The following is a 25618-nucleotide window of genomic DNA, read 5'->3' on the forward strand; positions in this document are numbered from 1 at the left end:
TCAATGGCCACAAGTCATGATGGCTGTATAATTAATTACCTACAGCATGCCAGTTGCTGGGGAACAAGGGTGGGTGCTAAAGCAGCTTTTCCTCAGCATCAATAGCCAACTGCCTAAAAGAGATGCAGACCGAAGAACCAGGCCTTGCAACAAACTGAGATGCCAACTGTCCCCATATCCACTCAGGCATTACTATTATAGGACTGAATAGCATCAGCCATACCAGCAGGGGCTCCTTTGTGACGTTCAGAAATCTGAAGGAGAACATTGCAATTTCCCAGGACTCTCAAAGTCGTACCTCAGCAAAGGCTTAAATCCTAATTCAGCAATTTTATGGCGAGCTTCCCTTTCATCAGCACATTTTATTCTATTCTATTTGAATTTAATCAGGACTCTGGGTTTCTTTTCCATTCTAAGCATTAGTCTGGCATAGCTGGAAGTCTAGTGTTATCATCATAGTGGCTGCTTTTGCGAATGGGCCACTCACGTCTTGTACATGTTTGGCCCTTAAGGGGGCCCAAACATCCATGTAATGCTTGTGCGTGCGTGTGCGTGCATGTGTGTAAGATATAAACATCTTCCGATACTTCATGCATGTGGCGAAGAGAGTTCATTATGATACATGAAAACTTATGCTGTAATAAATGCTAGCCTTTAAGCTGCCCCAGACTCCTTGCTGTTTTTTCTGCAACATGCTAGCATGGCTATTGCTCTGGAAGTAGTTAAGTCACATTTGCCTGGTAAGGCCAAGGGCCCAGGAAGGGGGTGGGTTGTGGTTTCCAGTCGGCAATGGCTAGATGGGCAGCTGCAGGAAGGAGGCTCAGCAAGCCACAGGGAGAAAGCAAAATGGAAGTGGAAGAGTTCCCGGATCTGCTGCAGGGGGAAATTTTAATACTCTTTCCTAGGTTACCAAAGTGCCTAAGTCTTGCCTTGATCTGTATCCAAGAAAACTGTTATTGCTGGGGTTCCTTGTAGATAAGTATAAATTCACACATACAGCTGAGGTTTTAATGGTGACAGTCAGGTCTGCTAGCTGACTAGCAGCACATTGCATCATCCCTGTGTACTCAAATGGAATGAGAGTGTACAGCAGTATAAAGGGTGCCTATTCCCTGCCCTTGGCTTAGAATAAATGCTTACTATGCCCTGGTGTTTATTCACAGGCAACAAATAACAAAGGGGTGGAGAAATTTTACACAGCAGAAAGATTTCTGATTGCCACTGGAGAAAGACCCCGTTATCTGGGCATCCCAGGGGACAAAGACTATTGCATCACCAGGTAAAATTAAATACCCAGATGAGTCTCTTGTGCTGTGGAGTGCCTGCAGGTGTTAGGTGTTATGAGTGAAGTGAATCAGTGGTGGTTCGAACATCCGGTATTCCTGGAGTGGAACAGTCTCGGTTTTCACCTGAGTGTTTGCTTGCTTAGAAGAACTCTCGTGAGGAAATTGCTGCCCACTTAAAATACTCATCCTTTTTCCTCCTTGGACAGAAGGCCAGTTTTCAAGCCTTCTCCATGAGATAAATATTGATGGGGAAACTTAACTTGCACATGAGGGCACTTTCAAACAAAAATCAACCGATGTGAAACTGGGTTAATAGGATCCTATGAGAGGACCCTTTCGCCTCGGACAGTGAAAATTTTAAATTGGCCCTTAGATGTTCCTTGGCAAAATGTAAGAGCTGTCACTCATGCCTAAAGTTATTCTTGCTTTGGCAGCTCTTTCCTACATGTGTAAGACCTCCTCTGTGCAGGGCGTTTAAAAAATGTGCAGTCACACACAAAATGTGCAGTTCCAAAATAACACCTGTGCAGTTCCAAAGTCATGTTGTACAATATTTGTAATATGTTAGTTGATGTGAAAATTGAAAATGTAGAAAAAGAAAGTGAGTAGGCTCCTCTGAAATCAGATGCTGATCAACCATACTCATTTGTTCTCTCCCTCCCAAAGATTTGCCCCATATTCCACTGCTACTCCCCACAGGGTGTTAGCCAAAGTTGCAAAGATGAAGGAAATCATTTTAGAACATGGGGACACCTTTCCTGACAAGTCATGTGAATGTGTCAACTTTACGATCAGGGCAGTGATGCCAGAAAATATCCAATATATCATTCTTAACAGGGGCTGTACTGGGGCAAAACTACATGAAACACTTATATCTGAGAATATCATCATAGCTCAGCAGCCAGTCTAATCTCCCATGAAAAAGCCTCCTCAAATCTATTTAAAGATTCTGCCAAATACAACAAGAAAAGGCTTGGGGACAAAATTTTCAAGCTTTGGGAAGGGAGACATCTCTTATCTAGATGTATCATTGTCAAGTGAAGTCAGCCACATACTGTCCTCGGAGGCACTTTGGAAGTATGAGTTCTTGGCTCTCCCCAAATCCTTCATTCTGAATGGAAAACATGCTCTCCATCTTGCTACATATGACAAGTCAGAAGCCAGCTGTGCCCTAGACCAGGCATGGGCAACTTGTGATCCTCCAGATGTTTTGGCCTACAATTTGCATTACTCCTCACCATTGGCTATGCTGGCTAGGACTGATGGGAATTGTAGGACAAGTCATTCGGAGGGCCTAGGATTGTATGAGAATTTTGTTATAATCGCATTGCGCTGTGTAGTTCCAAACTTAACAAAAAAGCCCTGCCTCTGTGTTACTGTTGATTAGACATGAAGATAAATAGAGAGCTCAAGGGTGGTTTAAGCATCATGCATGGAACCATTCTTTAAGACTGGAGACAGAAAAAGGCAAAATTGAGACATAGGTGTTCATCACACGGAGCTGTTATCCTGCTATTGAGATTGCTCTCTTGGAAGTTTGTGGGCTCTTTACATGACCGTCCAAGGCACCTCCTGTAATTTCCCCCAGCCTATCTCGCGTTTTCCCCAAATGCAAAAAAGTGGCATTTTTTCCAGCCCATGGAACAGGAGCGCCATGACCTCCCCATGAAATTCTCCAGTAGCGGAAGAAACCAATGTGTCTGCCTGCTGTAGGCGTTTGTTTTCAGTTGTTGGCGGTGCGGTCAGGATGACGAAGGCATTGAGGATGGGAGTGGGAAGGAGACCTGAGCAGATCTGAAAGGCGCAAGGGCAAGAATCGCCTGCTGATTGCAACTCGTGCCTCCACATTTCTCAGTTGGAGGGCGAAGAGGGTAAAATGCCTCCCTGCAAGGGTTGCAGACTTACCGCACAATCTTACATTTTATGTTTACTCAGAAGTAAGTCAGGTTTCCTGGGGGCTGCGAGAAAACAGTGCAGCAGAAGTTAAGCTGCGAAAACAAGACTCCCCCCCCCCTCCTTTGCACACATGCCAGGGCGGGAGGGAGGCACGCCCTCAGTTCAAACCAGGTGGCTGCCATGTAAAGAAGCCCTTCCTAATCCCACAAAGAAACTGAAAGCAGGAAGCTCTGGAAAGTATGTGGGTTGTCTGCGGGTTGTTTGCTTAACGCAGAGACACCTATAGCCCTCGTTTTCCATTTGTGGATCAGAAGCACAAAGTACACAGGGGGGGCCACTCTGCCTCTGTATCTCCATGGTGCTATTCCCTGTTTGCCTGGCGTTTGTTACCATGTGTGTGTATATAGCAGCATTCAGGTCATGACCAGCTTACAGCATGGGAGCCCCATGATGTATGGCCATTTGCTTTAGTCACCCTCTGTGCCTTATGGCGTAGGTGGAATCTCATCCTCGTTGGGAATTCATGTATTTTGCTTCTGTGCTCCTACTTCTTCTTCTTCTTCTTCTTATTCCGAGGAGTATGGATTTCCCTTGATTTTTCTCTCGGATATTCATTTGTACATATACATATTTTTCCCAGTGATGACATCTTCTCCTTGCCCTACTGTCCGGGAAAGACGTTGGTGGTTGGAGCTTCCTACGTCGCCCTTGAGTGTGCAGGATTCCTTGCGGGCCTTGGCTTAGACGTGACTGTCATGGTGCGTTCCATCCTCCTGAGAGGCTTTGATCAGGATATGGCGAACAAAATAGGGCAGCACATGGAAGAACATGGCATCAAGTTCATTAGAAAATATGTGCCCACCAAGGTAAGAGTCACACACGTGTCCAGTGAACGTGCAACTTTAAAAGTAGCCCTCATGAAAACATGCATGACACTCCAGTTTTTTAAATCATTCTTTTTCTTCCTTGATAATAACCTTTGAAAATGGGCCAGGAACAGTTTAACATGGTAGCAAGGGGCACTGGTCTCTCTTTCTCCCAACAAGTGTGTGTTTTGTAGTATCGTTCCATTCTGCCAGGGGTGGGGTTGAATTGCCAGCTGCAGAAACAGTTCTGCTGCTGCCGCCACAACATGCAGCAGCAAAAAGACACCCCAAAGATAAAATGGCCGCTGTATGTTGCTACTGTAAGTGGTATGTTGCCACCATAAGTGTCCCCAAGCCTTTTTGACAAATTTCAGCATCCTCCTGAAAAATGGACAAAACAGCCTCCCGAGATCCTCCATCTTCTAATACGGTGGTGACTTTTTAGAGGCCATTTTTTCAACCCTAGAAAAAATAATGCTCTTTTGTCCCTCTGGAAATCAAAAGCCACAGAACTCGCCAAAATAGCTCCCACGTGACCAGTGGTCTTGAAGTTCTTAATTACTGTTTCAATTCATATCCTGCCTTTCTGTGTTTTCATAGACCCAGCATGTCTGTGTGCTGCACATGTATTGAGTGGGGAGGGGAGAGTGAGAGAGAAACGTTTCCTTCTAATGATTAATACGTAATTATTTTCCAATAGCAGGATAATCATTTTTCAGTTTCGGTGAGGCATTAAGCCAGTGCATTATAGGCTTTCAGCAATTCAAAGACCCTAACATTAAATAAAACAAATTCTCTCTGTGCGCTCTTAGCATACCAGGAGGTGAAATAAACCACTGTGTGTCTGGCCAACTGTTGCTCAGCAGATGTGCCCTCCCTTTAATAAGGAGTATGAGATTTATCATATCTTATGCAGAGATATGATATGAAGAGAGCAAAGTGAAAATCACAGAGAATGCTGTGCTTGTTCATTGTATATCAGTTGTACCCATTGCTGGGTTAAAGAGAAAGTAATACGTTTTATCTTTAATTAAGCTATGTTTAAGCAGTGGAGAGTCCGGTGCTTTAATTGCTGTTTGCTCCTACCAAGTGCTCTGTATTCCTGGAATAGGATAGTTGTTCTCAGATCCCAAAAGAAACGGGGGAATATAGGAACCAATTTACATGACCAGTTTACATGTCTACATGTGGCTTGGCTGAGTTTTGAAATACGGGGTTAGCTTTGTGAATCTGCGGCACAGTGGGATGACTGGTTTTCTTCATGTGGAGTTACGGAATGCATCCGTTCCCGTCTGCATCACTGCTGGCATGTCTGTGGGAAAGGTGATGGTTAGAATTGTTTACACCTCCCCAGAATGCATAATTCTAGTTGCAGTTGGCTACCAGAGAGAGGAACCTCTGTGGTGGCTCCCCAACTCTGGAATTCCCTCCCCAAGGAAATTCTTCTAGTGCAGGGGTGGGGAACTCTTATTGGCACCAGCCAGCATGGCCAGTGGTCAGGGATGATGGGAGTTGGAGTCCAGCAACAAGTGGAGGACCTCAGGTTTCCACCCCTGATCTAGTGCTTCCATTATTATAATTTAGGCACCAGGCCATGCCTGTTCTGTTCACCTGAGCTTTTAATTAACATCAATGGCTTTTATCGTATTTCTCCTGTAATGCTGGATTTTGCATTGTACTGCTGCTTTATTTTCATATTTCTCATTTTTGGATGGTTTTTAATATCTGTCTGGTAGCTAAGTTGAGCGTATTGTATAGTTAGAGGGTGGGATAGAAAAAAAATGGCCACAGAGCATTACAGCAGGAAGACCAAAAGAGGCACTGACCGAATTCGCACAAACACGGAGGGCAAATAAGCTGTGGTGGCTTCTTTTCCCTCCCCATGTGTGCCAGTCACAAGCTGCCTAATTAGCATAATTACACTCGCCTGGCATGGGTTGTCATGATGTCTGAATCTGGTGAGGGTGGGTAGCTGGGGTGGTTTACAAACCACCCAGCAATCCTACAACAAGTCATGGGTTTCAGGGTGGGTAATTATGCTAATTAGGCAGCTCACAACTGACACACATGGAGAGGGAAAATAAGCCACTGGGATGCATGGGGATTTTCCCTACATCATTGTGCAAACCCACCCATTCTATCTTGTAATCTCCATGGTCCAGAAGGACTGTTTTAACTGGGTTGCCAATTAAGCCCCCACCAGGATCTCTCAGGGCTTTTCTACATGAATCTTTTAACCTGCACTTTTACTGAGGCTTCTGCCTCCAAACTCTTTGCAGGATTACGATTGGCTCCTTTACACATGTTTTTCCCCAGGTTTTTTCTTTCTCTGTCTTTCTATACATTCCATTACACAACCACTAGGTGGTGCTGTGATATAGCAGAATTGCACAATTACACAAGGCTTCTATAACGCCATTGAGAAAAATATCAGACTTTCCTTGTTAGGAAAAAACCTGCAATGATGGTTGCAAAGGACCGGAGAGGCCCTGGAGGAGGATGACCTTGTGTAAAGGACCCCCAAACTACAGTGAGTGAGCAATCAGGAGCGCACAATAAAAGCCTTGTGTAGAAAGGCTCACATAATCAAATTAGCATGTCTACAAACTGGCTTGAGCTTGGCATGGCATTGATCCCATTTCCATTAGAACATGAGTCAAATTCTAGTCCTATCATACTTAACTTAGGTGTGGTGGAGTGGATATGGCAGACAACATCCTGTAAAATGGACTCAATAGTAGGAAGAGCTGCACCACCTACCAGCCACGAAGGACCCTTGTCCTGAGCAAAATGACAGCAGAAATTACACGTGCCAGGGTTCTTCCTGCCACAAAGCAGGGGCTCCTTTAGGCTAAGGTCTAGCAATGAGGAGGCCTTTCATTAGAAGAAGTAAACCAGGTCGCGCTTCTGTTTATTAATACCTTTAATACCTTTTAAATTTTTGATACCTTTATTGTTCCAAGAGCTCAGCCACTTTCGCCCTCTATTTTCTGTGCCTTTGAATTTGAATGCTGTGGTATAAATTGATAATGAGGCAGCAACCTTACTTTATTATATTCATTTCCTGTGCAGTTATCTTATAACAGAACTGTCACAAAAATGACTTGCTGATTTGTCAAGAATAAGACGTAGCCTCCCACATATAAGCCAACAGTGAGGGACCTCTAAATGCTTCTGCAGCAGAGAAAAAGCTTATATTTCTCACTCGTCACATTTAGTCATTATTCTTGGAGATTGTACTGAAGATTGCTTTGATGTCTGTGGTGTAAATTTAGACTCTAATTCTTAGAATTTTCTGAGTTCACAACATACTTACCTTTACCTTTCTGGTCAATCTGGGCTTACATTTAAGGCCAAACTAGATGTGGTGGGAGAGACATATTTGGGTATTATTTGTTGTTGTTATTCTCCAAAGTACAAAATATATAAATAAAACATAAACTAGAAAATTGAACAATATACATTATTATTGTATATTCAGTTTTCTAGTTTTTATGTTTTCTTTATGTAAATTGTACTTCATACTTTAATAATAGTAATAATAAGCTTAGAAAGAAAAGGACTGAATATATCAAAGAGCCCCTAAAAATATAGAAGGTTGAACTAAATCCTGAACTTTCTCATTCCAGTATAAAATAAAAGGGCTCTTATTTTTCTCTAAAGTGCTTTTCCACTGACTACCCTTCTCTAACTCATATTACATTAGTAGGTTTCATCATAAAGGGTATATCCCAAATCTCTTTTTGAGCAATTATTGATGGGGGGTGGGGAACACATTTATTTAATCAAGGGTTTGCCCCATTCACTTATGAAGTGGGATGGTGGTGTAATTTCCAACATTAAAGGGGGGGGCATCAGATTTTAACACCCCTGTAGCCTGTCACCCCAGGTACTTTCATACCAGTCTAGTTCTGTGTGGAGGTTAAGTAGCGAGAGGTTCAACTCACCTGCTTTCCCTTCTGATGTTAACATTGGACCCCATCTCAGCTCCTGCTTCATACTTGACCAGGGCAAGTACATAAACAACCAACATGGCTGCCTGGATCACGTCTAGTGTGGTTCATAGCAGCTGCGTGCTGAATGGGTCATTTGAGTAAGCTATTAGGTTCATTGTGAATAGCTTAAAAGTCTGTTTCCTTTATGTGAAATTGCTAGTTTCTGTTTGGGAGAAACAGCTCTAGTACAAAAGCAGGGTCTATTCCAAGACATACGAGTGAACCTCATGCTCTCTGAAGAATTTGAGGGCCCTCATCAAATCAGTCTTATTTTAGGACACAGCTCAAGAGTTAAAATAGGCTTCTAGGGGCTATGTTTTTGATTGAATAAATATATCAGCTTGTCCCTCATACAGGTAATACTTAATTTTTTTTTAATTGTGCAGATTGAACAAATTGAGGAAGGAACTCCTGGAGTACTAAGAGTCACCGCTCAATGTACAGAGAACTCTAAGATGTTTCAAGGAGAATACAACACAGTAAGGAACTTGCTTTGGTCCTTTCTGTTCCAGTTAAACTGTGTGTTGGATGGCTTTGAGAAACTGATGTGATTTTTGAACAAAGGGCTGGTTTGGATGCTCAGTTATTTGCTACATCTGAGCAATCGTGACCCACTTTATGGCCGTGTGCGTCTCATGGGGGAAAACATGGCCAGCATGAACTTGGCACATGCATGGAGATGGCTTCAGCTTTTCACATGATCTCAGTGGCTGCAAAAAATGCAGCTGCAATGGTGGACATGGCTGTCAGCCATCTCCATGTACACTTCAGTTCATTCCACTGTTTCTCCATGGAACTGCAAAGCCACAGCTCCTTGTCTGTCAGCTCTGTGGCCTGGTTGGCACATAACACTAAACCATGGTGTGGTTTGTTGAAACCTGGCTTGTCGCTGTGTCCGAACCCATCTATGCAAACAAACCATGGTTTGTTAACCAGCTACTAACCACAAATAGAGTCCATGGTTTGTTGGCTTATGAAGCCTGTCTTGTTTAAACCATGGATTGTTCAGACATCACGTCTGAACCCAGAACCGTGGCTTATCTCTGGCTTGTTTATGCTGTCGTGTCCCCTGAAACATTGGTGTCCAGCAAGAGCAGCCTGAAAACTGCTCCGAAGGCCCCAGCTGGATCCTGCCCATGGTTAACAGCACATAGTTAAACTATGGAATTTGCTACCAAAGATGTTGTGATGGCCACCAATTTGGAGGGTTTTAAAGGGGGATTAAAGAAATTGATGGAGGACAAGGCTATCAATGGCTACTAGTCCTGATGGCTGTATGCTACCTCCAGTATCAGAGGCAGTATGCTTATTTACATCAGTTCCTGGGGAACACAACCATGAGCATGCTGTTGCACTCATGTCCTACTTGTGGCTTTCCCAGAGGCAGCTGATTGGCCACTGTGTGAACAGAATGCTGGACTAGATGGACCCTTGGTCTGATCCATCAGGGCTCTTCTTATGTTAACATAAGCTGTGGCTTGACGTTATGTGCAAGCACAGCCTATGTGTGTCAGTGCTACCTTGAGCAGTTGTTCACCATGAAACTAGTACCATGAGTCCTGGATCAACCTGATGGATCTTCTAGTTGTCATCCTTACCTAATACAATATTTGACTCAATAACAGATATCCTTAAAATCCCTATTAAGCTCCCAAGGTAGAAATGACTAACACAAGCACTGATGTTCTGCAGGTGTTGCTCGCCATAGGAAGGGATGCCTGCACAAGAAAAATTGGTTTGGAGAAAGTTGGAGTGAAGATCAATGAAAAGTAAGGCTAAATGTCTAATGATTGTGCCTGTGGTTGTTTTTGCAACATCAGTCTATAGACTTAAAGGATTTAATTTGTCAGGGAGTCATACATTTCTTTCCCAACACATTCCCATTGCAGTAAAGAGGTACGAGTCCAACTTTGCAATAATTAAAATGCTAATGAATAATATTCTAGCGATATTATTGCTAGAATATTTTAGCAGTCAAGGCTTCTGCGTTCACTCTACCGGTTGCATGGAACAGAGAAAAAAGGCTTTCTGGATCTTGGTTGTTGCTGTGAAATTGTTGCACCTTTTGTGCTCTGTTCTGCTGCTGGTTTTGATGCAAGACAGGGCTCCAGTGCCTTTGATAGTTATGTAAAGGGGAGAATTCAGAGGTACATCTGCTGACAGCACTGCAGGGATGAGAGATGCAGGGCTTTGCAGACTTCTCTCTTCCACACAGCTATTCGAGGCCCTGTCATATTGAACCTGGTAATCCTTATGCAAAGTTCTCTTTTTATGTAGTTTGCTTCTTACTACAATACAGTGGTCTGATTTTTACATATGCAAAATAAGTATGTAAAATTCAGGGCTCCTTGCCCAGGCTACTGGCTGTCTTTTTGGCTTCCTTAATCCACAGCCTTTAAAATGTCCTTTGTGTGTTCCATTGATCCAACCACCACAGAACTCCTTTGTTCCTAGGCTGACCCACTTTCCTACTGACCATCACATTATGTATTTATTACATTTGTATCCCACTTTTCCCTTTGAGCATTCCGGACAGTGTTGGCAGGATCCATAGAGTTCCCAGGCAGTCTCCTATCCAAGCACAAACCAGACACAGGCATGGTTAACTTCAGCAAAGTTGCTGTATCCTTCTCTTTAGACCTGGGGTGGGCAACATGTGGCCCTCAAGACGTTTTGGCTGTTAACTCCCATCTATCAGCCCTAGCCAGCATAGCCAATGATAGGGTATGATGGGAATTACGGGTCCAAACATCTGGAGCACCAGAAGTTGCCCACCCCTGCTGTAGACTGTGTATATCGACCTATCTCCCCCAAACTGGTGCCCTTCAGGTGTACTGGGCTACAGCTGCCATCATCCCTAGCCAGTGATGGCTGGGGATGATAGGAGTTTCAGCCCAACTCACATGGAGGACACCAGGGTAGGGCAGGCTGTATTACAGTCTTTTCCCCTGGCAATGGGACAAGTTAATTTTAATGAGGTTCTGATATTTTTAATCCACAACTTACAGACTGCTTAATGTCATCTCTCTGCCCCCCCTCCCCGCACATCTCTCTTGTCATATCAATTTATAGAACAGGTAAAATCCCAGTCAATGAGGAGGAGCAAACGAACGTGCCATACATCTATGCCATTGGGGATGTGTTGGAAGGCAAGCTGGAACTCACACCAGTAGCAATTCAGGCAGGCAGGCTGTTGGTGCGGAGGCTTTATGGGGGAGCAGACACAAAGGTAAGCAAACTTATCACTGGGGTTCTTGCCCAGTTTAAGACATCTTAGCTGATTAACCAATGTAATGTGCAAGGAGTTCTGAATCCACCCCCAACCATTCTTTGTTTTAAAATGGTGCACGTGTGTGTGTAGCAGGTGTCAACTTTGAGTGGGGGTACAGAACCTCTGCCCTGGGATCCAAATCCAGGCTGCCTGGCATCCCAATCTAGGTTGCTGAGGTCTGCCAAATGGCGATGCCCCCATCCCTTTCCCCCCAACCATCAATTATTTGGTGGTTTCCCAGGTTTTGTGCATTTTTTTTCTCCATTCTAAAATGCATCTCTTAAGGTTTAGTTACTGGCAATAAAAGCTTTAAGATAAAATATGCTGGTACTTTTGGCATTTTAGCTCTGCCTATTTTGCCTTTGGCTCTGCCCACCACTGGGATGAAACCCCTGAGAGCTTCTCCAAAAAGGAATCCCACCCCCCATGAGCTGAAATACATTCAACACCCCTCCCTTAGAGCGAAAAACAAAAGTGATTCAAAATCACAACAGCGTCTTGTCCCAACTCCCCACTGTTTTGGAGAAGTTCCTTCCTGAAGAGCTACCTTCATGACCACATACTATAATTTTATACACATACATTCAAAATATACAGCACAAAAAATGCTATGGACTAATTAACTCAAAAATGCATTACAGACTTTCAACACAAGAAAATGCATAGGTGAAACTCATAGATAAACATTCTTACATGAATATATTTTTAAACAATTGAAATACAATAAACACAGCCACCTACTAAAACGAAGGCTCTCTTACCTGCACTAGTGAAAAACTCCACTGCTCTTCCCCCTCCTGGCTCCCTTCCTGCAGATGTTTTGGCTTACAACTCTCCATCAGGCATAGCTACTGTAGCCAGTGGTGAGGGATATGGGAGCTGTAGGCCAATACATCTGGAGGGCCACAAGTTGCCCATCCCTGCTGTATTGAACTGAGCTTCCCTAAGGTGGTGTGTCCAGTTGATAGAGAAGCCACAAGCTCCTCTCTGACTCCACTAAGCTTGGTTTTGACTGGACAGAATGACAGAGTTCCAACCTATCCCCACCCAATCAAAAGAAAGCACGCTGCTGCCCAAGCTCCACCCCACCCACTCTTTTCATGATTGCCAGTGCATGGGGCCAATGAGAGCCCGTCTTGTGTTTTCATGTGTGTTTTTCCATTTCTATGGCTCTTAAAGTCTGTTGCAGACCAATGTGATTTCTGCTGCTTTCAAGCCTCATTGGACCAACCATCAAGCCCTGCCTTCCCCAACCTGGCGCCCTCCAGATGTGTTTGACTGAAACTCCTATAATTCCCACCGAGCATGGCTAGCTCTGCCCCCTCTAACACCATCTCAAGCTGGAGGGCAAATGTCTGCCGTGGGGAGTTGTTCTACTTGGGAAGGCTCCCCTCACGATTGAAAACTCTGGATCCCTCCCATGTGTAGGCTCAGAACACCTGAACAGGGCTTCTGTGAGATCTGTCCAGTGTGTTATTACTGACCCTGTGACTCTTATATGAACATTTCTTTCCTTGGCAGTGTGACTATCTGAATGTTCCCACCACAGTATTCACTCCTATGGAATATGGTGCCTGTGGTTATTCGGAAGAGAAAGCGATAGAGACATTTGGCGAGGCCAATATTGAGGTACTCTTTTTTTTTTTTAATTGTGTGTGTCCAGTATGGCTTATCTCATGACCATTGTCTTTTTGGATCTGAGTGTCAGATTTGGGATTTCGATTCTAACTAGTGCCGTGCCGAAACCCCGCCTGCCCTTTCACATCCTCTTTGTTTCCCTGCAAAAGAGGCCATCATTTTTCTGCAGCTTTCATTGGGATGTTGAGAATTTCTCTGAAATTTCTCAGGGCACAGGGCTTGCGTGCTTACCTTACTAGAAGGAGGTGGCAGCAGGGTTCCTGAGTGCTCTTTCTTTAACATTTCCCCCCGTTCTGTCCTTACAGCCTCTCTGGCTGCTTGAGCTTCTCGGAAAGTCCCCTGGAGGACTTAACCAGGACTTCCTCCCATGGGGCTTTCCAATGCAAGCCAGGAGAGGCATTTTTTAAAATTTTGCTTTATTATTGAAAGTCCTTTTAACAACAAGAATAAGAAAAGTAGCAACACATCCTCTCTCAGGTTTAAGACACTCCGCAGGCAGCAGCACAGGGAAGCCGCAAGGGAGGAAGTCCTGGCTAAGTCTTCCAGGGGGCTTTCCGAGAAACTCCAGCAGTCTGAGAGGCTGTGAGAACAGAAAGAGTTGGGAGGGGGAATAGTAAAAGAAAGAGCAAACACACCCCTTGGCCACCTCCTTCCAGTAAGGTAAGCATTGAAGCCCTGCACCCTGAGAAATTTTTCAGACATTCTCACCCCTTCCCACAATTTTCGGGTGCAGTTCCTTTTCGACTCTCCCCCCTAACAAATGGTTGAAAATAAATACACTGAAAATTTTGGCACAGTGCTAATTCTAGCCATCTACAGCAATTTGTGGCCCTCCAGTTGTTTTGGCCTGCAGTTCCCATCAGGTTTAGCCAGCATAGCTGGTGGTGCAGAATGATGGGAGTTGTAGGCCGAAACGGTGGCTGAGAAGAACCTCCCTGCAAAAGATGGGAATACTCATATTCCCTGTAGTTTTTAACTTAGCTTATTATACTTCAACCCCACCTTTCTTCCATCACAGAATTTGAGATGGCATACACAGGGTTCTCAGGTGGCCACGATTTGCCCGGCCCTGACCTACAATGATCAGGAGCAAATAAAGGAACAGTGCCTTGCCCTCCTCCTGGTTGCACAGCACAGTTGCAGCAGCAGGCCTGTGTGGGTGACAGATCTGCAACTTTAAGCACTTGTGTACCTGGGTCTGGAAATCCATTGGGAGTCCTAAAACAGGTGGGGGGGGGGCAGAGAGAAAGAGGGAGGGAGTCAGGCTTTATGTGTTTGCTGATGGAAATGCCAATGCAACACAGGTGTATCCATAGTAATGACATTTGCAACATACAGTGTGGAGCTGCCCTAATGAAGCTATGAAGGCAAGAACAGGAATGGCTCACTCCATCCCACGTTGTTCTCTCCAGTGCACGTTGTTGCTCTATGCCAGACGTGCACAGCCTTATCGGCCCTGGAGGCTGTGCTTATGCATACATATAGCATGCACACATATGATGCAGCAACCTTGTAATGCTAAGAAGGTCTGGGTTTGATCATTACCAGGATGGGAGACCACTCAGGAATGTACTGTATGCCATCTCAAATTCTGTAATGCCAGAAAGGTGGGGTAGAATATAATAAGCTAAGGGCGCAATCCTATGCACATTTAGACAGCAAAAGTCCTACAACTCCCAGCATTCCCCAGCCAACATGGCTGGTCGGGGAATGGCGGGAGTTGTAGGACTCTTTTCTATTTAAACATTCATAGGATTGCGCCCTAAGTTAAAAAGAACAGGGATTACGAACGCTCCCTTCTTTTGCAAGGAGGTCCTACTCGGCCACCATTGATACTCATTTGCAAGTTAAAGATCAAGTGGTATTTTATTATAAATCTTGGTTCTTTAAAAGTATTCAGGGCTGGTTCATGTGTAAGCCGTTGTGTTGGCTTAATTTTCAGCACTTTATACTTTTTGTTCAGGCTGTCTTTCAGAAGCTGAGAATCTGCACTTATGTCATTATTGCATTCCCAGGTTTACCACAGTTACTTCTGGCCACTGGAATGGACAGTCCCATCCCGAGACAACAACAAATGCTATGCAAAGGTCATTTGCAATATTCCAGATCAGGTAATTGTAGTGTGCAGCTGTTTTCTTCAGAGTTATGCATATCCTAGAGTAGCAAAAAACATTTTTTTCTTATTCATTTTGTATGCATTGTAATACACAACCTGATTATATTATATTATATTATATTATATTATATTATATTAATCTATCTCTATATCTATCTACACACCTGAGATCTCAACAGAATCTGTGTCAGTTTCATATATCTCATTTGTAATGACCATGTGAGTCTTCACTTGAAAATATTGGCTCATTAAAAACCACCCACAAATCCACCTTTACATTATAGTGTCTGTAACTGTGTAATAATACCTTAGCTAGACTTCAGTCATTAAACATTATCCTTCTTTTATCTTGGTTCAAGATAATATCTGGCTCATAGGTGCTGATACCTTTTCATCTTGTATTAATGGCTAGAATCCAAAGAACTGTGAGGGGAAAAAAGACCCTTGTGCCCTTACTCAAACAGATTTTGAACTTCAGGGGTCTCTCAAAAGCAGTTTGTGATAGGGCAGAGGAGTCTGCTGTTTTAAAGGGAAAAAGGAAACAATCACATCTTGAACAACAAAGACTTGTGTGGTACTTTAAAGAATAAGGGCACAATCCTATGCATGTTTAGATAGGAAAATGTCCTATAGTTCTCAGCATGCCTCAGCCAGCACACCTGGTTGGAGAGATGTTGGAAATTGTAGTACCTTTTTCTGTCTAAACATGCATAGGATTGCACCCTAACAAATTTATTATGCCATAAACTTTTGTGGACACTGTCCACTTCATCAGATGCATGAAGTGTTAACCTCAAGTTTGCAGTGTTATATCACATGCTTGGGCAGATGTAGGGAGGTGCAAACAGTAAGGTCAGAAGGAAGTGAAATGTAAGAAGTACAGACAGTGATAATTACCATAACAGCTGCATTTTTGCATTTCAGTTCCCTCTGACCTCCCTACACATTCTAACCAACTGCAGAGGATGTAGTAAGCTTCCTTCTCAGCTGTACCACCTAAGACTGGGGCTTGTGTTGTTGAATGCTCCTCCATACAAAAATGTTCCTTGCACATAGAAAGTTAGTGTGTTGGGGGCAGCTTATTGTGGGTGTCATGAAATGGAAGCAAATGGTTAGCTGTTTAATTTATTATAATAAAACAAAGAGTCTGCCATTCTGTGCAGCTTGGAAGATGCTGGCCAGCTGTGGATTCCCTAGAAATCCAAAGTCATTTGAATCCATTTCAGATTCTCTGAAATCCCTAAATATGGGCCCGTGGTTTGGGATTACTACCTCCCTGCTATTTTTGGCACCCAAAAGCTTTTTGTGTTCAATGCTTTGGAAGCAGAGACCAGGGGATTAGCAAAAACCAATGGTGTGTTTTTAAGTATTGTATTCCTTTTGTCAGACTAAATTTCATTTCCATTTGATTTATGTTATGTAGAAAATTTAAACCAGAGCAATATGTACGTTCATCTATGAGCCCTATATTTAGGTCAAGAAAGGGCTATAGTTGTCATCTTCTGCAAATCCTCTTGGATATCCAAGGCTCAGAATTTATCCCAATTAAATTAAAAGCTGTCCCTTGCGCTGATATCCAATTAGGTAAATTGGACTGGAAAGAGATCCAGTGAGAATTCTCTCAGGAGTAAGTAATCCGTAGACAATGTGAAGAAAATAATTGTTTCAGGCTACCTGTGTCAGGCTTTGGTTGTTGCTCTTGTTCCTTAGGAGCGCGTTATTGGTTTCCATGTGCTTGGTCCAAATGCTGGAGAAATTACCCAAGGATTTGCAGCAGCAATAAAATGCGGAATGACAAAAGAACAGTTGGACAACACAATAGGAATTCATCCAGTCTGTGCAGAGGTGTGTATGTGGGATTGGTTTACAAAAGGCTGTGTAGTTTGTTCTCACAGAAGTCTTTTCTGGGCTTATTGAACTGGATCAGTGTCTCCCCCCCCCCGCAAAAGCATTTGTTGTCTTTCCTGTTCCTATGAGCTGATGCACTGAGATGTCAAGGGTCGTAGATCAGCGGTAGGGTACATGCTTTGCATGCAAAAGTTCCCAGGTTCAATTCTTGGCATCTCCTTGGTAGGGCTGGGGAAAGACCCCTGTCTGACATCCCGATGGGTTGCTGCCAGTCAGTGCAAAACAAAACTAGGTCAAATACACCAGCGGTCCAAGTTACTATAAGGCAGCTTCATAAGAACATAAGAATTGCCATGCTGGATAAGACCAAGAGTCTATCTCAGGGCTGCAGAACCTCCAGCCCAGGGGCCAAATCGGGTCCTCTGGGGTACCCTAGAAGGTTGCACCCCCTTAACCACTGATAATTTGGTGGTTTCCTGGTTTTGTGCCGTTCTTTCCCCATTCTAAAACGTTGAAATGTTGAAACGTTTCATCAGATGTGCCCAGGGAGGAGCTGTAGCTCAGTGATAGAGCACATGCTTTGTATGCAGAACCTCCCAGGTTTGATCCCCGGTGTTTCCAGGTTGGGCTGGAAAAAGTCCTGCCTGAAACCCTGGAGAGCTCTGCCAGTCAGTGTGTTGACAGTACTGGGCTTAGATGGACCAAAGGTCTGACTCAGTATAAGGCAGTTTCCTAGGTTCCATGTCCTGTGATCCTGGGGTTAGGCACGGCGTAGAGGGGCACAGGTCTGTCAACAATCTCAGATTCTCACCAACGGATGCTCAGGCAAACGTCTTCCTTGGCCGTCTGACTTCAAGCCATTCGGGGCACCATCACTCAGTGGGAGAGCAGGTGCTTCACATGCAGAAGGTTCCAGGTTCAGTCCCTGGCATCTCCAGTTAAAAGGGGGATCAGATAACAAGTGATGGGAGAGAGCCCTGCCTGAGACCCTGGCTGTTGGCCATGCTGGCTGGGAATTATGGGAGTTGCGGTCCAGCACATCTGGAGGGTGCCAGGTTGGAGAAGGCTGCAGTAGGCAACATTGGTATAGATGGACCATTGGGCCAGACACAGTATAAGGTAGCATTACATGTTCAGGCTGATCATATGACTGAATCCTTCTCCATGCAAAAAAATTTGTAAAAATCCATGCGCATAGAAAACTAGGGTGTTTTGCTTACCCTTCTCTACCCAGTCATGCCATGCCAATAGTGTTTAATTTCTCAAGAAGAAGAAGAAATACAACCACATGGGCCCAAGCCTGGTGAGAGCCCATTTTAGAGGTCCTTCTTTTTAACCTTGAGGGTGTGGTGGAGGAAAGCCACTCTGCCCACGCGCTGTGTGCTTTTCTTATGACTGCAGTATCGATTCACATGGTCCGGCCCCGATACTGAGGGATGGATACCAGGACTGAGTCCCAGTGAGCCAAGGGACATTAAATTCTTAGGGTATTCACATTTAGATTTTGCTTGTCCCAAGGCCTAGCTAGATGCAGATGGTTCTGCCCTTTAGAAGATCTGTGTGCACTGAGATCTTCAGCAGAGGCCCTTCTCCAAATGCCATCAGTGCGAGACATACACGATCCATTTACAAAGGAGAGGGCCTTCTCTGTGGCAGCACCCTGAACTCTGAATACCGTCCCCAAAGGAAATACGATTAGTGCTGACTGGTTGGTTAGTTAGTTGTTTTGCACCACATTAAAACATTTCTATTGGCCCAAGCATTTTAACATTTTAATATTTTAGAATTTTTAATTTATTTTTGAACTGATTTGATCGGTGTGTTTTTGTTTGGCTTGCTGGTTGAAGAGTTGTTACTTTTCATTTTGTGTTTTAATATGTAATTGCATGGTTTTTTATATTGGCTTTGTTTGTTTTAATGTTGTGTACACCACCCTGGGATTCCTTGTGGATGAAGTCGGGGGTATACATTTTAGGAATAAATAAATCAGTAAATTTTGGTACAAAGTAATAATTAAAAAAAAGCTAAGAAGAAAGCAGTCTCTCAAACCGGCCCTCAGCTGAATTGCATCAGAGCCCTGATGCCTTTCCTTGCAATGCTCTTGTGAAAGAGTTCTTAACCAAAAAGGGGGGGGGGGTTGTTTCTATCCTCAGAGGTCCTGCATTGCAAGGAACCCAAGTAAAAACTTTATGGAACAGAATATTTTTGTGTATGGTACACAAAAGAGAACAATTGTCAGAGTTTGTACAATTGACAACATAGGTTTAAATGAAATGCAAACTGTTGAAAAAAAGAAAGGAAGGAAGATTCAATTGGTGGTCTTTCCTCCCATCCCCCTGGTAATTTTCTGTAAAATACCATTTGGGGTTTTTTTTATGTTTGTGTGTTTTTGTTTCACAGAAAACCCTGTAAACCTTTTACTGTAAATACATGGTTAACATACAAATAATTTAAATTGCTGCTAGGAAAGCAACTTGTTTTGGCAGTGGTTTTGTCAAAGATTGCTTTGTAAGACTGTAATGTGGTGAACAGGCCAAGGACTAGAGGGCAAAGATTTCATGGAAATTACTCTAGTTATTAGTTTGCCGTTAGGAAGAAAATACAAGGGTTGTGTTTGGAATGTTTGTATTTGAATGGTTATGCATTCCCAACGCCCTTTGCATGTGGAGCAGTTGCAGCCCGCGAAAGCAGTTCCGATCCTTTCTTTCTGCAGGAGTGTCAGGCTTATTTGCATGGCTAACGTGTGCGGATGCTCTTTTCTCCTCTCAATTTATTCTCCCTCAGAGATGGCTTTGATGCCAGTTAATTACTGCAGCTTTGAACCCATTTAGACTGAAGTGGATTTGATTTCCTGTAATCCTCCCACCTATACTTCTATGTCTGCAAAACAAAGCTTGCAGTTGTCCAATAAACCTTACCAAAGGCAGCTTACCACATTTCCTGTCATTTGCTCTTCAATTTGCTCACTAAACCTGGAACTAAAAAGCTTCCCAAGGGCGAAAGTCTTACTGCTGCAGCCATGAAGGCCGTTTATAGCTGCCCAAGATCTCTAGTTCCTCAGCTCAGTGGATAACTCTGACCCAGAAGCTTTTATAGCAGTCTCTACAACTCCCTGGCTGGCTGAGGGATGCTGGGAGTTGTAGTCCAATAGAGATCTAGAGGGCACCAGGTTGGAGAAGTCTGTTTTATAGGGATTCAGGAGTTTCACTTCGCCTCCCCTAGCCTGGTGCCCTCCAGATGTGTTGGACTGCAAACAGTGGCCATGCTGGCTGGGAATTATAGGAGTTGCTGTCTAACATATCTGGAGGCAGGGCTGGCCCTACCGTTAGGTAGAGTGAGGCAGCAGGTATTGGGGAGCAATGGCAGCAGCCTACCTGGCTGCTCCTCCTGAGCTCCTGGGGGTTCTCCTCTGGTGGAGGATAGAGCTGTGTATCTCTGTGTGTGCCACACAGCCTGTCCTGGGCCCCCTAAACTAGCTCGCTGCTTCAGGTGTGGTGGAGGGCACTGTCCTGTCACCAGTGTTGTCCAGGTGGCTGCTGTACATAGAATGAGGAGAGGCGCCATCTTGCCCTTTGCCTCAGGCAGCAAAAAGTAGTGAGCAGCCTTGTCTGGAGGACATCAGATTGGGGGAGGCTGACGTAACCCATTCTGACTTATTGGTATAACTATAAGGAGATTAGTGTGGCTTTTCTCCCTGTAGTTCCCTCTTGTGCCCAGATCTGGGTGGTGGTGCACAAATTGAATCCCCCTCACACCACAGGTCATTGGTTCAAGCCCCACAGCAGATCAAGTCCTGACAGTATGATCTAGCGATATAGGGTACAATTCCTGTGGATCCCATTTTTTTAAAAGTATATCGTAGAACTGAAGGGGGCAAAGAGAAGTGATTGGAGAGGCAGGATTGCCTCGTGAAGAAAGGTTTATAAATAGCTGGGTTTTTTAGTTTGGAGTCAGGGGGAGCAACCACAGAAAGGTTTATAATAACATCAGAGGGGTGGAGAGTACGAAGGGAGGAAATGTTACTCTTTCTCATGTGTTGCAGTGGTTCTCTCTAGTAAGATGATCAGTTACCACATCCCATTTGTGCTGATGTGGAACTGCTCCCATGTCACCACTTGGAAAAGTGGCCTTGTGGAGACTAGTATGAAGCCTGCATATAGATCAGGGGCAGGCAACCTGGTGTCCTCCAGATGATGTTGGTCTCCAGCTCCCATCGCCCCCAGCCAGCATTTTTATTTTATTTATTGCATTTATATCCCGCCTTTTTTCCTCTTGCAAGGAACCCAAGGTGGCTAACATTATCCTCCTCCTCTCCATTTTATCCTCACAACAACAACCCTGTGAGGTAGGTTGGGCTGAGAGTCTGTGACTGGCCCAAAGTCACCCAGTGAGCTTCCGTGGCCGAGTAGGGACTAGAACCTGGATCTCCCGGCTCCCAGTCCAACGCTCTCACCACTACACCACACTGGCTGTGACTGGCATGGTCAGGGATGATGGAGTTGTAGTCCAACATCATCTGCAGGGATGCTGGGAATTGTGATAATCGCATCCATGGATTCTACCTGCCGGTTGCAACTTCCCAGCACATTTGCACACCCATGTAAAAATAAATAACCACGTGTGTAAATTGCCACACATGATGATCTATATACACAGCTTGCCTTCAGCGTATGACTTCTGAACATGTAAAGCCACCTTTAACTAGAGACACAGTTATCACTCTGACAATCTAGTGCAGCCTATTCAAGAGAGGTTTTTTTTGTCTCAGGTAGATCTTTATTTTCCCATGGAGCAAATAATTCTTGAGCCACGTACCCATAGCTGTTCATTAATTCTCTGTGCCCCCCCTCCCCCGATATGTTTTAGTGCATAAAGATAAGAAGCACTTATGGTGGAAAGCCATATGATTTCCCCTTAATTATTTACTTCCTTTTGTCCTGACCAAAACCTAGAGAGAGGGCGTAGCAACAGGATTACTGCATGACAGCAATAGTGCTTACAATATAGAGGGTAGAAAAGGTCTTGCATGGGGACAGGGTGCCTTTTTTTTCTTCTCCCCCCAGTTGAATGAAAATACAAATACAGTTGTAATGAGCCCTACTAAAGAAGCCTAGGACTTGCATGCCTCTTGTGGTATTTTACTGAGAAATCTTTTTAGCTGATCTAAACAGCTAACAACAAGGTTTTAACCTTGTTATAAGTTGCCTTGAGTCTTCCTTTTCTTTTTGTGAAAGATGTCTACTACATTTTAATAGAAGATGATGATGGTAAGAAACAGTCTCAAAATAAAATCCACGTTGCGGTCTGTACCTCTGCAAGTCCACACCCATGTAGAACCTGCTCTCCGGGGTAGCCAGTGCAATGTAGTGGCGGGGAGTGTGAAGTAGTCCTGAATCCACTTAAACCCTCCCTAACATCATCTAAATGTGTGTGTTTTTTCCCACCTTTCCTTTTCAGATATTCACCACATTGTCTGTGACAAAGCGTTCAGGGGGAAACATCCTTCAGTCTGGATGCTGAGGTTAAGCCTCCCCACTGTTGTTAGCCATTGCCAGAGACTGGCTTTCATCACCGTTACTGACTCCCGAAGGGAAGCTCCTAGGGAGCAAAACCCAGTGGCAACATCTTTTGTGATCCATTCTCCTCAACAAGCCGCCACAGCTGGTGGGGTGAGTGAAGGACGTTGGGAACTGCTAAGTTACTGGTGATGATTGAGTGGCAACTGGTGCAACAGTGGGATGGGCCCATATCAAGATGTTGCTTGGCAAGGCATTATTCAAGATGCTTCCATGAAGTCGCAGCCTCAAACCAGTGTTACCTGGTAGGCAGTGATGGAAAGATTGCTAGCACAGCTTGAGACCTCACTCTTTTCTCCTCCTGGAATGAAGAGGATCCTCACACTTGGTATCTCCTCACTTTGTTATGGAATCCCCAAGAGCTGTATCATACCTGTAAGCCCTCTTCGTTAGGGGGCAACAGATCATCTTTCTGGACTTGTACAGAAATGAACAACCAAGCCTATGATGGAGGGATTGCTTTTTTCTACAGATAGTTCCAAGAAGCAACATATTTCCTTTTACCTTCCTTATTTTACCCAGAACAGCTGATCAGTGTGGTTCTCCGAACTCCATAAGTCAAAGAACTCCATCACTGTTACTCATTTTTAGAAATAGTTTTATACGAGTATGATGTCAGCTACATTGTTGAGTGAAATATTCCCCCCTCAGTGCAGTTACAATACTGTGTGAATTATTTATATGACAGATGATAATATATATATATATATTTTGAGATACTCTATGAAATGTTCTCCCAAATATTCCCCATGTTCATATATATTTTCTCTCTTTAATGAAAACAAAAGTAAACCTTTTATTTCGTGATGTAATGGAAGTCTGTATGATCGCTTAAAATTTGTTACACCACCCTTCCACCCACATCAGCTTGTTCAGATAGTGCAGAAGTGGGCGGCCTGTGGCCCTAGAACCAAATACAGCCCTTGGCCTAATTTCAGAAGCTCTCTGCAAGCAGTAAGTTCAGGCCTCCAACAAGAGCAGTCTGTCCTTTTTCTTGCAACCTATCAGATGGGGAGGAAAAGAGAGAAAAGGGGGGTGACAGAGAGAGGACAGGTAGCCCTGTCCAAGCTAAGGATGCTGGAGAAATTTGAGATGGATTAAAATGAGCTCGGACTTCTAAGAATCCAACCTGCAGAATGCAATCCACAACCCCCCTCAGGCCGCGCAGAGTCTGTGGATTTTTGGATGATTTTTTTACTTCCCCAAAATTTACGCATATAAATCCATAGAAAAATCCATAAGTTTCTGCTGAGGAAATGTTGAATAGAATGAGGCACAATACACTAAATGTTACGTTCTAAGGTAAATTATGTAAATACTTAGGTAATTCCGTATTTTTCCGCATGACGGAAAAAAAATATTCACATCCATCTGTGGGCAGATGACGGAACGAAAGGCATCTGACAATCCATGAAACAGAGGGAGTGGATTTTACGCAGTCCGTACATCCCCCCTCCCCCCCAGCATGCAGCCCCCAACACATTAAATCCTGAGAGATGCAGCTCTCGACAGAAGAGTTTCCCCACCCCTGAGATAGTAGCTTCCTGCACCTGTGGTTGGGAGAGTTTGTAGGATGTGTTGTAGGTAGGGGTGTCGGAGAATTTCTCGCTGAAACTTCGGGGGGCCGAGTGCCAACGTATTCGGCCCCCCGAAGTAGTTTCGGGGAGAAATTCTCCCACCCCCAGGATGGGACTTACCTTTCCCGAATGTCGCTCCCGGTGGCGGGTCGCAGCGGCGGTTCAGCAGGGCTTCAACGGGCGGGGGCGGCAGCCATTCTTTTGACCGGCTGCCGCCGCCACCATTCCAAGAAAAAAAAAAAAACGCCCCCGTGATAGGCTACGTGACGATTAACGTAGCCTATCACGGCTATGTTTGCAAAGTCAGCCGTGATAGGCTACGTAAATCGTCACGTAGCCTATCATGGGTGACTTTAAAAAAAAAAAAAAAACGCGTACGGCTAATGGCGGCCCCCATAGGGAGCCGCTATTCGCGTTCCTTATTTGGTCGCTGTAGTCTACGTAAAGATTACATAGACTACAGCGAAAATAAGGGCAACGCTATCCTTATTATCCAACGCTACAACATCCCTAGTTGTAGGGAGAGGCAAGTACCTTCCCTCCCAAGTTAGTCATGCCATTGCCATGGGAAGCAGCTGAGTGAACTGCACCACCTATCTATTGGCCTGCGTTTGCTCCCATTAACTGGCCGGGATGGGCTCCATCTAAATCAGGGGTACAGAACCTTTGTTCAGCCCAAGGGCCAAACAAGATTTTGGAGATGCTTTGGGGGCTGCATTCCGGTGGTTGGAGCTGAAGGCAAAAGGATGGCAGGGCCAAAATACCAGCGAGAGTTTAAAGCTCTTAGTGCCACTAACTAAGCCTTTGGTGAGGCATTTCAGCCTATTACAATCAGTAAAAAAAAACTGCATAGAATCCGGGGATATCACTCAAAGATCAGTGGTAGGGGGAAGGGGGGGCAGATTTGACCACAAGACCTGAAGTTCTGCATCCCTGATCTAAAGGACCCTGGGTCAGAATGGCAGCTTGGTTTAGGAGTGCAGTTGCTGACCCGGGACTTGTTCAGGCTCCCCTCCAAGTGCGAGTCACTCTGTCTATTTTGAAATCACTAACAAAAGGGCAGACACCTTTGTACCAGTAGCCCATGCAGGTGTTGGGCATCGGGAGAGGTTTCTGGGACTTACCCTATGCTTCAGGAGAGCAGAGCGGAGCAAATGCTGTTACCATCTCACACAGGCAGCAGTGCATCTGACACATTACTGCTCTCTGGCAATCTACCCACAATTTAGCTGTCATTAAAACAAACGGAGAATGTCAGCATTAAGAACCCGTTTTGTTTTTAAGTTTGCATCTTAGCGTGGTTCCCCCTTAATCCAGCTAGGAAACATACATGGGGACCAACTTTCTTTACCGTAGCTGGATGAGTACAAAAGGATGCTGTGTTGAGGACAATCCATGGTCCGGTCCAGCTGCCAGGCTTACATGCCTAAAGCTCTGATCAGAAAATTGGTAACGGCATCAATAAACCATTCAGGAGAGAGTGGGAGCTAGATTTTGTTCCTCCTGCTTCCTACTCCCCCCACTCCCTTGAAAGATTGATTAAGTCATT

General features: G+C 44.4%; 1 protein-coding gene across 2 annotated transcripts in view; it reads left to right on the forward strand.

Annotated features, from left to right (window-relative positions):
- The window catches only part of TXNRD1 (thioredoxin reductase 1), a 43512-nt gene extending 20208 nt beyond the window's left edge, over positions 1-23304 (forward strand). The window contains exons 6-14 of one of the 2 annotated variants that reach the window (XM_084809640.1): positions 1164-1279; positions 3823-4048; positions 8430-8522; positions 9736-9812; positions 11116-11272; positions 12836-12943; positions 14968-15063; positions 16779-16913; positions 22374-23304. In XM_084809640.1, coding sequence (XP_084665766.1) covers positions 1164-1279; positions 3823-4048; positions 8430-8522; positions 9736-9812; positions 11116-11272; positions 12836-12943; positions 14968-15063; positions 16779-16913; positions 22374-22442 — 1077 coding nt within the window. In that variant the 3' untranslated portion in view covers positions 22443-23304. The remainder of the gene's footprint in view (positions 1-1163; positions 1280-3822; positions 4049-8429; positions 8523-9735; positions 9813-11115; positions 11273-12835; positions 12944-14967; positions 15064-16778; positions 16914-22373) is intronic. The other variant, XM_084809641.1, reaches the window with a different exon arrangement.
- Positions 23305-25618: the final 2314 nt, after the last annotated feature.

This window comes from Heloderma suspectum, chromosome 7 (genome assembly GCF_057233095.1).
Source record: "Heloderma suspectum isolate Gila_16-S chromosome 7, 16-S_ref, whole genome shotgun sequence".
Taxonomy (NCBI): Eukaryota; Metazoa; Chordata; class Lepidosauria; order Squamata; family Helodermatidae; genus Heloderma; species Heloderma suspectum.